Consider the following 11805-nt stretch of genomic DNA (forward strand, 5'->3'; position numbering starts at 1 on the left):
GGGGCTTTTTTTTTTAGGAAATTCCTTTGAAATGGACGCAGGTTGTTTATTTCATGGTATAATAGTTCATCATGGATTGCTGTCTCCATGTTTGAAGTTCTGACCTGTGCCAGTGTCCCACCACCTTCACAGGAAATAAATTACAATATTGATGAAAAATTCCAGCACTGGATTCTTTTTTTATTCTCTCCAGGCAAGATATCTATCATAACAGTGGTACCATAACTTACGCAAGATGTGCCAGCTCATCTTACCATAGGTGTGAAAGACACTTCAAGATTGTCTAGAGTGCAGTACAAAACTATTTTTACATCTTGATAAAAGTTTAAAATCTGTTTTTAAAGAAGTAAAATCTGGGTCACTGCGTATTGTTTCAGAGTATCTCAGTAGCTGATAGACGATATCAATTGGAAAGAAAATTCTTACTGTTGCTCACGAGTATCCCAACTTGTGAGAACAACTTTTCCAGTTCCCACCCAGACAACTGGGGATTGAAGTATCCCGATTTGTGAGAACAACTTTTTCAGTTCCCACCCAGACAACTGGGGATTGTAAACTTTGTAGGATTGGGTAATGTCTTTCTGCTTAGTTCCAGTGTAGTTTGAGTCATAACAAAGTTGCTTTCATTTCCAAAATGCTTCAGGAAAATATTTTCAGTAAGTTACTACACAGAATATTTTAGCATTGTATTAAATTTGTGAAGTCCTTGTTCAGCTCTTGAAATGTAGTGTACTCAAGAACTAAAATTAAGCCTGATGTTGTAATCATTGTACATGCACTTGGATTCTGGGTCATATTGTTTGTAGCCAATTGCCAATGAAAAATGAAAGTCCATTAGTAATTGTTTGAGTGTGTCACAGTTGAGTATTGCTAAAACTTAAAATCCATAGTTAGAATTTCACATTACATTAAGCAGCTAATCATAATCCTGATTTTAATAAACCCTTGAGAAATGCACACCCACAGCACAGAGTTACACTCACTCTGGAGAAGCAATTTTGGTAATCCAGGCCATCAAAATATGATTAGGAGTGGAAGACCAAACTCTGCATGTGGAGTTTTTAGCTATGTTGGTGCAAAGTCTTATCATTCATGGCATTGGTGGTTTACAGTGAGCAATGAGGAACAGGGTAAGCTGTTCCCAGTGCTTCAAAAAGAAACCTTATATTAGTGCCTGCTGATTTTGGGGAAAGCTACACCATAATCTAGTCGAGTCCCTAGTCAGAGGATGTATTTTCGAGCAGAAGGGCCCAAGAGCTGTACATAGACACTACACCATAATCTAGTCAAGTCCCTAGTCAGAGGATGTATTTTTGAGCAGAAGGGCCCAAGAGCTGTACATAATTAGAACTGAGCCATTCTGAGGGTAAAGAGGAAGTGTGTAACAAACATGAGGTTTTCAGTTTCTCTCTTCTCAAGCCCAATGAATGTTTCAAACAGCCCATTTAATATGGGTTTATTTACTACCTGTTTTGTTTTTGCAGGAAAGCATGCACGCTTACGCAGCAAATGTCTACACATCTGTTGTGGAAGAGCTAATGAAAGAAAAACAGCGCAAATTTATCGCGGTGGAGCAGGAATTCTTTCGACTCTGGTGGGATACAGTAGCCACAGATACACACAAGCAGCAGGTAAATTGCACTCGAGCCATGCTTCCTGCTAACAAGGAATCTTTTCAGGGGACAAACAGGGGCAAAGTACTTCACCGTTTGCTTTTTACCCTGGTCTTGTGTAAGCTGCCTCTGAATCTGGTACTTCATATGAAAGGACCTTAACTCTAAAGGCAGTTGCAAGATGTTAAAGCCAGCTATAGATTAGAGCAGTAGGAGATAGTAACCTTTGCACTCAGGACTTCTTACACTTGACAGTTCTTGTTTCATTGGTGACATACTTATCTGGGGGCATTATAGTATAAGATGTGGGTGATTCTGAAAGAGGCTGCACCAATATCTGTTAAAACATCTGAAGCCTGACACTGCTCACAGGAAGAAACTCCTTTTTTTTTTCCCAGTTTAAGTGCTGCTCAAAAACCTGCCATTTGTAAACAAGGATACTGCAGCAGAGAGGTAACTGTAGATTCACTGGCAGTGTGGTGTGTTTCTTTCTACTAAAGACATCCCGAAGTTTTTTTTGTCACTTTTGCTTTTCTCTTGCATGGAACAAACATGCTGAAATCCAAAACTGGGCTGGTGGCCTAGAAGCACATTGCTTGCAGTACTTTACATTTCAGTTTGTTCAAAGTGCTAGGTGTTCAGAGCATCATATGAAAAAAGACACCTCTTGCCTCTTTATTTGTTTGGGTTTTTTTAACATACTGCTTCACTGAATTCTGACTCTTTTGTAATGTTCGGTATTTAAACAATAGCTTACAGCCTGTGTGCAGCTGACCTTTGCATGAGACCTTTTGCTGGGTTTAGGCAGTTTGCTGTCTTTGTGGGGGTACTTGCCCTCACTTGCCTGTTGCAGGACATTTTGCTTGCTTTTTTTTAATTAAGAAACTGTTATGTAAGATTGGGGTGGTGGACAAAATGGCATAGGAACTGCTTTATATGGTGACAGAAGAGTCCTCTAACTTTCTAAGGTAAGTTGGTCTTATTTCAAGTATATTATGGTGCTATAACCCCAATAGAAACTAATCAATTCTTGCTACTGTGTGGAATCCAGAAGAATAAAAGTGTGCCACATTTGACCTCAGTAGTGCAAAACTAGTACTTATAATTCAGCCTTTAATTTTGCAGCTGAATTATTTATAATTGTTGCTTTTATGCATTTTATAGTCAGTTCTCTAGTTACTTTATAGTTGCTTCTCTGAAAATGAAAATGGTTAAAAACAAATTCCTCTTGAACCTGTGTCAGACATTGAATCTCTAATTTAAGAGCTGTGGTGCTTGCAGATAAATGGCATGTTTTTAACATTAGCAAGTTGCAGATATTGGGCCCTGAAATTAGGTCACTCTGGTTGCTGTCCTGCTTTTTCCACTTGAACTCCAGCATTAATGATTTTCTGTAGTACAGGCACTCTGACTTTAATTTCCCCCCCTTTTTTTTTCTTAATTTAGTCATTTACTTGGAATACAGGATTAATTCTAGTTTCCTTTTTAATGTCTGCTTTGGATTGGAATGATAGCATTAAAAACTATTGAAAGGTATGGCCTGGGTACAGAAGGTGGTTTTGCAGTTCAGGCAAGGGAATATGTGGGAGTGAAATGTACTGCAGCAGTATACAGACAGCTGGGAACCTTGTAGTTCTCAGTACATGTTATTTCCACAGTATTTTGTTGTGTGAACCGTTGCTACCTTGTTACCCTGGCTTGATGTCTGGGTGAAACTAGCGAAAAAGCCACTTCTGTATGGTTTGTAGGGATGAGTTGATATAAGGACAGTAGTATTGTCCCAAGGCTCACTGACATATTCTGACCCCATAGCAGCCTGCTGCTTCCTTGTAGTTCTCAGTACATGTTATTTCCACAGTATTTTGTTGTGTGAACCGTTGCTACCTTGTTACCCTGGCTTGATGTCTGGGTGAAACTAGCGAAAAAGCCACTTCTGTATGGTTTGTAGGGATGAGTTGATATAAGGACAGTAGTATTGTCCCAAGGCTCACTGACATATTCTGACCCCATAGCAGCCTGCTGCTTATAGTATAGCGTAAGGACAGTAGTATTGTCCCAAGGATCACTGACACGTTCTGACCCCATAGCAGCCTGCTGCTTATAGTATCACTGCATCTGTTTCCTCTGTTCCTCCTTCCTTTTCATGGAATCATACAATTGTAGGGGTTGGAGATGATCTAGTCTGAACTTTCCTGCCCTGGGCAGGGACACCTCCCCAGTAGACCAGGTTGCTCAAGTCTTCACCCAACCTGGTTTTGAACACTTTGAAACGGGGGATTGGGACTAGATCATCTCTTACAGTTCATTCCAACCCCTCCAATTCTATGATTCTATAATCTGGTCAGAAAAAGTGCTTGACTTTAGAGATACTGTTTCAGGGGTGGTTTTGTGTTTTTTTGTGAGGATTGGATATTATTTCAATTACATGAATTATTTTTCTTGTGTTTTCAACCTCTCAGTGGTCCCACAAAACTTACCTTGAACTTTGGACCATGGAAATATGTTTTTTAATGCATCTTTTGGACATCCATCCAAATGGGGAATAATAATCACAGATTCCTTTCATGTAGGTCAGGCCCAGTTCTGTGCTGACACCAGATATCAGTTATCTGGTCTCCCAGCATGCTAATCAGTCACCACACTTGTCTGGAACTAATTTAGGAATGCTGAGCCCTGAAGCGTTTTCACAACGTTGTGAAAGAGAGAAATGATTATAATCAAAATTGACAATCTGGCATGTATCTTTGCAGACACTGAAAGTTCCTGGGGAAATAAACATAATATTCTGGAACTGGCATCCTACAAGACAGATTTTTAAAAAAATGTGGGGATTAAAATACATATTTGTATAGACTTTATTTGTTGAAATTTTGAGGTATCTCTGAATTTGTAATGAAGTAACTATAATAAAAACAGAAGTCTCCCTAATACTTTTAGAAAGGGACACAGACTATTTCTCCTTTCTTCCAAACACCACCCCCTACTTCATCCAGCACTTGCTGAGTTGTACTTGTCAGCATACTTCTTTCTAGCAGCTGAAATTTAAGAATGAAAAAATAAACCAAACAAAACCTTTGCTAGCTGAACAGGTCATATATAATATATTGGCAAGTTTTAAACTAGGAAAAAGAGACCAGAAATTAAGGTTAGCATGGGTTTATCAGACAGGCAAACCTGTGGAATAACTATTTCTTAGCAAAGCATTCTGTCTGTCACAGGTTGAGCAACTTGTCTGCACTCCAAGGACACGGTACATGCGTCAAAAGGAGAAGAGATATGTTTGTGGCCACAGTGTGATGACATTCTATCTCTTTCCTGGATCCTACTGAGCTTGGTCTCCAACTAAAGGGAACCCTTGAAGCCTGAATATTGCTGCTTGCTTGGGGTTCCAGTGCTGCTTGCAAGGGGTTGCATATTGCTCTGTCTTCCAACCACCCAGTGCCTTCCCTAAAAGCCAAGATGGGTGCAGCAGGAAGAAGATTTTAGGAGAAGCACTTGTATTTTCTGTTTTAATTCTCTAGCTGCCTTGATGCAGGATTGTAGGCTGGTGCTGTGTATGGGGACAAGTCTGGTGTTTAGACAATATAAATGCACAGTAACAGCCCTACTAAAAACACCAGAAGGTCAGTATCTACCTGACAGTGCATCCTTTGGGCCTGCTACCTGGTTTCAGTGCAAGCTGGTAAACCAATGCACTGTGCAGTGCATTAGTATGGTTTATTCCCCCTCTTATTTTCCTTTTGTTAGCACTCAGTACAGACAACCTTTTATCCCACTTGTTGCCCTGGATGCCTTCTAGACAAATGTTATGTCTCAGTAATATGCTGTGATCTGAAATGAATTTGCAGCCTTTTTGGGTAAGACTGAAAAGATGTTTATGTTCTGTGTCTTAATTTCAATATCATAGGTCCATCAGTTGCTTCAGGAGGGACGACTGGAATTTGTCATTGGAGGACAAGTGATGCATGATGAAGCTGTGACACTAATTGATGATCAAATTTTGCAGTTGTCGGGTATGCATATTTGCATTTAACTTCTGTTTTTCATTGTTGTGACCTTGGAGGGTTTGTTTATTTTTATTTTTCCACCCCAAAATTGTGATTATTTTTTTACCCTTTAAGGACTGATTGTAGTATCTCTTAATTTTTACTTGCTGGTGGATTATTTGTATTAAAATCTTTGCTTTAAAAAGAAACAACAACCACGACAGTTCTGCAGAAAGCAGAAGGGTTACCAAAAGCTAGTTGGTCAGTTTTAAACTTGTTTGAAGCAAAGACCTTGTTTGTATGGTTCTGTGTGTGTATGTGTGTGTGTGTGTGTGTGTTTGAGTTTGAGAGCTTAAGCTCCTGGGAGGATATTTACAGTGTAATTGAGGGTTTGAAACACTCTGCAAGAAAATACCTGTCCCTTTGTCACTGATACGAGACTGAAGTTTTCTGAGAATGGATGTTAAGATTTGAGCAAACATAAACTACACTCCAACTTGTTGTTTTCATGCAGACTCCAACCTGGCTATTAGCCTTAACCCAATATGTATCTAAGTACTTTGTCCCAGGCCTGTCTTTAATCATAATTCCTTTTTGTTATTCATCTTTTATAATATTAATTAGTTACACTTGGCATAGCAAAATAAATATTGTAAGTCTGAAACTTTTTGCTGTGAATCATTACATTCTTGAAACTTGAAATGCTTTGGAAAACAACGAAGAGTTACCCTTAACTGGAACATTATATATGCCTATTAAATTTCTAAAATGAGCTTTAGAAAGTGGTTCTGACCTAAATAAATTTTTCTTTGCAGAAGGCCATGGGTTTTTGTATGAAACCTTTGGGGTCAGGCCTCAGTTTTCTTGGCACGTTGATCCTTTTGGAGCTTCAGCTACAACACCAACTCTGTTTGCTCTGGCTGGTTTTAATGCTCATCTTATTTCTCGAATTGACTATGATCTGAAGGCTGACATGCAGAAAAACAAGGTAAAGATATACCCTTGGGAATGAAACCATTGCCAGCCTCTACTTACAGTAATCTAAACCATGACATTAAGATAAGAATCGTTCTGATGTGTGAAAAAAAGTGTTGGTTTTTCTTCTCTAAAAGTGACATGTTGATTGCATGTGGTAATGGTGAAATATATTCCATCTGTGTTGTGTGGTCAAGTAATGTCTTCATGACTTGTGGTCAAGGGTAAAATATAGTCTAGCCTGAAGGAGAGACAAAAGGTGAGCAGTTGGGCAAGTGTAAGTAGACATTGAATTAGGAATGTTGGAACCAGAGGCATCTAGAATGAATGTAAGGTTTCCTGAGTAATCCCTTGGATCTGTTGGGTTTTATGTTTTAAAGTGTGGTGTGTATGTTTGGGCATGGTGTTGTGAGGCTTGGAACATTTATTTCTGCCTGTAAAATTAATCATACTAGGTCAGTTAGAGTGCCAGCTAATCGTGGTTTTCTGAATTCAGTTTTTGTTCTGCCTTCTCTTGCACAGTATCTCATACATGGTGAATGCTTTTATTTTCATATCACAGTATTGATCTCTGATCTGTCATCAGTTTTACTTACTACATTATGTGAAAATAAGGGGCTTTCACTCCTGTGTTCTGGGCATTAGGCAGTCTGAATGAATCTTGGGTAAACTCAAGTGTCTCTGAAGAAGGCAACAGAATTCCTGTTGAGTTTGTTGAGGCCAGGACCTGCCCCCTCATGTTTGCAGTGAATTGCAATATTTCCTTCCTGCTAAAATCTTTTTTAAGCTTTCGACTATCTTGCCCAACTAATTTATTTTTTTCTGGCACTTAACTGTCTGAAGGCTTCCAAAACTGTAAAAATTCTATTTCAGTTGATTAAACATTGATTCCCACTGACTACAGTGCAATCAGACCACCTCTGGATCTTTCCTAGCTTGTAGGTGTTCCACTGAAACAAGTGAGGTGCACTGCCTGTGATAAGCCAGGCTCACATCTGGATTTTAGTATGCTGTAGTGTGCTGCCTCCTCTCCTTCTCCCTCAGTTACAATAGCAAGAGGCAATGCTGTAGCCTCCTATAGTATGTGACCTTGCCTGGAGTACCATTGGCTGGTCTTAAGAAAAACCACTTAGAAGTATTACAAGTGGTGGAAGGGAAGATGGGTGCTCTGAAGTCTTAAGTTGTTAGTGATGTATGTCTGTGCTTGTCATCAAGGGTAATGGTTTCTTACCTTTTTTGTTTTCCAGAAGCTTCAGTTTGTATGGCAGGGCTCTCCTTCCTTATCTGAAAGACAGGAGATCTTCACCCATGTTATGGACCAGTACAGCTACTGTACTCCATCACAGTTACCCTTTTCAAACAGGTCTGCAGATTTCCCAAATGTGCTGAAATACTGTTCATTTCTGGGAGTTTATATTGTTGGAGTTTAACCATTTTCTCTGACTGTTTTCTTTCAACAGTATTCTACTGCTTTCCTCTGACCTGTGGTAGGTCAAGGAGATGTCTAGACTCTGTAGATCTGTGTCAGGATTATTAAGCACTCCCAGCTACCCACCGTAATACATGAAGTTTGCTCAGTACCTAACAATTGAATTCTCAAAAGTGAGATTTACTACTGGCAAGCATTAAAAATACTTCAAAATATTGACAGACTTAAAATGTTTTCTAGCTCCGGGAGGCTTAGAACATAGGTGCAGCTTTGATCTACATATGCATATGTTAGTCCTTATCATAAAAAAAGGGAACAAATTAAATGCTGTGAACAGAAAAGGTCCAAAGCAGAACTGGAGCCTTGTTTTTCTGCCTGAAAGGTAAGATTTAAAAACTCCAGGAAGCTCAGTAGAAACTTGGTTATTGCTAATTGATTTTTTTGTAGGAGTTTTTCAGCATTATCTTGAGCTGAGTTTGTGTATGTTACTGTGTGTAAATTAAAGCAACTAAAATTTTCTGGGTTTTAGTGAAGAAATCTGTGAACTTTTGAAAACTTTATTTTACTCCCTGGCTTATCCAGGAAAATACTCTTTATAAATGAAGTCTGCTTGGAGGAACATCCCCATTGTTACAAATCTTGCTGGTTTGTCCTGTGATTTCTTTGTTCTATGTCAGCAAGCAGCAGGGACTTGGAAAGTTGCACAGTGTGAAAAGAAAACTGGACAACCATCCCCCTACCTCCACCCCAAATAAATACTAAAACCTAAATACTAGCAATGAGTAAGAACTGGGGTTTTTTTTGCTCTCTTATTCCCTGTGTGTCTGCATTTTATACCAGCACCTTTTGATGTGTCTTTCCCAGCTGAATAAATCCTGTTTATAGCCTGTTGCTTTCTGCTTCTCTTAGGTCAGGATTTTATTGGAACGGAATTCCAACTTTCCCAGATCCACCAAAAGATGGTATTTATCCAGATATGAGTCTCCCTGTCACAGATGCTAACCTCCATCTGTATGCAAAAACCATGGTGGCAAACATTGAGGAGAGAGCAGCCTGGTTCCGGACAAGTGATGTGTTGTGGCCGTGGGTAAGTGCATGATCAGCTTTTGCTTTAGGAGTTACAAGTAAGTACACCTATGCCATGGACAGTGGGATTATGGTGGTTTGCTACAGTATGTACTGCAGAAATGCTGGTACAAACCACATGACATAATGTGTGGTCCAAATGTCTGACTAGTGATGATTTTTACAAGTTCCTTGTACAGTCTGCCAGTTGTCTACCAAGTCTTCTACCCTGCTTAATGCAGAAAGAAATGTGACCAAAATGTAAAGATAACCTCTTGGAAAGCTATGCATTGCAGTATTGGTTCCTTTTTTTCTCTCCTTGTTTTGTCTACTTAAATGGTCTCTTTACATAACTGCTTAGCACAACAGAACTGTGCTAACAGAAAGTATAGCATGACAAGGAATTCTGTCTCACATTAGGTAGACAAGGTCTTTTCTAACAGATGTGCAATAATTTTCTTACACACACTTTGTATTTTAGTTAGAAACAGAAATATATCCCAGCCTGGTCATCCAAACACTTTTATTTATCAATATGCTGCATTAATTACATCCTACATGTACACATAGCTCTGATATGCTTTCAATATTTGTAAGTCCTTAGGAAAAAATAACTTTGCCTAAACTGAGTAAACAGTCTGGTTTTTAATTCTGATGGATGCTGTAGGTCTCATAATTGCAATATTAAAGGATGATGTGTGTTCTTAAGGTGGCTATTTCACCACAATTTCTGTTGTTGCAAGGAAAACAGATGTTTTCTGACTGATGCAGCTTTGAGTCACTGATTTGTTTTTCTCCTTTGTTTGTGACACTGTTGCTTATATTGAATTTATTATTTTTTGTAGAGAGTGAGAAGTAGGATATAACACTCTGTAGTAGTGCTATAGTGAAAAATATGCTGGAATGGGGAGGAAGTTTTGAATAGTACAAATAAATCCCAGATGTCTAGATCCAAACCTGCAGGTCTGCAGTAATATAAGAAAATTTCAGTCCCTGATTTAGGGATTTGTGTGCTTGGGATAATGAGCTTTAAACAAAGTAATAGAAGTTTGTTGCTCATTCATGATGGCATGTAAGCAGGTAGAGAGAAAGACTCTGATTTTCTACCTCTATGGCTCTTTTTGAGGAAGTCTTGTTGAATCATGGTTTGAAAGTACTGCCTTGTAAATGTGAAGTAGTTTTAACTGGTAGGCCTATTTCTTCCTCATAATTTTAATTGGAGTCAGCATTAGGAAGTCTGGTTTGCACTGACTGCTGCACTTTTCAGTGAGTTTTTGTGTCTTAGTAGCTATTCAGTTTGAAGTTGTTTTCCAGTTTGTGCTATATGCATGCAGAAGTTCTTTAGGTATTTTAGAAGAACTTTCCTGTTCTGGAAGTAGAATTTCCACTTTTCTCATCAGTGACTTAACCTGTTAGGTCTGAAGGACAGGCATGTGCACTCTGATTCATAAAGCATGTGACAGTAACCTGACTTGAAACATAGGGTAAATGGGGAAGGGATGGGGATGGCCCTCTCAGCTGGGAAAGAGAAGGGAGAGTATTTGCCTCTGAGTTTAATTAACTCAAAAGATTCAACTCGTGCATGAGTTGAGTGAGTTCAGCTCATAAGGTTAAACTCACTGAGCACATCAGGTAAAAGTTGGGGTGGAAGATGGGATTGTGAAGAAAATGGAACCTCCTTGGCCATTTCTGCAAAACATGAAGTTTTAGAGACAAATTGCTAAAAGCATCTTTGAAAATGAGATCAGGATTTTATGTGGCCTTCACAACAGCAAAGTGTTGACTTCTCGTGCAATGTTTTCTGTCTCAAGCACAGAGACATGAAGATGGGGATGCATTAAGCTGGTGTCAGGGTTGGCCTTTTATGTGAAGGAGGTATCTTGGTGTATTTTCACATCAATGCCTATACTGTAATACTGATAATTGAAGAATACATGTGGCTGAGTAACTCTCATTTTCCTGTTTGGCTACTGTAGTTGAACAAAGTTATGCTTAGCTATGTTTCTTTTGAGTGTCTGTATATGCAGTCTGTGTTGAGATACCTTCACAGAAGGCAGAAGTGTGCTTAGAAAGAGGGAGGCTTTAATACACAGTGTATCTCCTCTCTTAACTGTTGGGATGAGTATCAGAAGTACTGTAGCCTACTCTTGTGATGGGGGATCAGCAACACATGATGTGATGTTTATACTACAGTGCTCTCTGTGTTTAGTTTCACATCATGTCCTCAGCACTTCCTAAAGCTGTAAGAATTCTTAACTTCCTTATTTTATGCTAAGTGGGAGAAATGTAATCTGAAAAGAAACAGAGGTCATCTTTCCAGGCATGTCTGTATGCATTTTTTCTGTTGGTACCAGGAGATTTCATGCTCTTGCATAATGTGGTGTGTCAACAGACTTCTCCCTGTCTGTAGTGCTGGTTGGTTATCTGTGCAAGTAACCCTACCCTTCTTGACAGTTTTGTAACAAATGTGCTTTCTATGGGCAGTCAAGATCAAAAGAAATACCACTTTCACATAGACTAGTGTTAAAAAAGATCCTTCTAACTAACGTGACCCAGAGTCATTTGGCTGTTCTGTTTTTGGAATTTCAGGGCTGTGACAAACAGTTCTTTAATGCATCTGTTCAGTACTCCAACATGGACCTGTTGTTGGATTATATTAACAAGCATTCTGATGAGTTTGGAGTGACTCTCCAGTATGCCACTGTTGGTGATTACTTCAAAGCAGTTTACAGCAGGA

The 11805-nt window shown here is 39.1% G+C and overlaps 1 protein-coding gene across 1 annotated transcript in view; it reads left to right on the top strand.

The window, feature by feature from the left end:
• The first annotated feature begins 1484 nt into the window (after positions 1 to 1484).
• Positions 1485 to 11805, top strand: part of LOC103801909 (epididymis-specific alpha-mannosidase-like) — a 23992-nt gene continuing 13671 nt past the window's right edge. Inside the window, 7 exon segments of the mRNA XM_009074348.1 lie at positions 1485 to 1631; positions 5521 to 5626; positions 6415 to 6587; positions 7822 to 7937; positions 8913 to 9090; positions 11658 to 11803; position 11805. The exon segment at position 11805 is cut by the window's right edge and continues 49 nt beyond it. Of these exon segments, the coding sequence (XP_009072596.1) occupies positions 1491 to 1631; positions 5521 to 5626; positions 6415 to 6587; positions 7822 to 7937; positions 8913 to 9090; positions 11658 to 11803; position 11805 (861 nt within the window). The 5' untranslated portion in view covers positions 1485 to 1490.

This window comes from Acanthisitta chloris, unplaced genomic scaffold, assembly GCF_000695815.1.
Source record: "Acanthisitta chloris isolate BGI_N310 unplaced genomic scaffold, ASM69581v1 scaffold6635, whole genome shotgun sequence".
Classification (NCBI taxonomy): Eukaryota; Metazoa; Chordata; class Aves; order Passeriformes; family Acanthisittidae; genus Acanthisitta; species Acanthisitta chloris.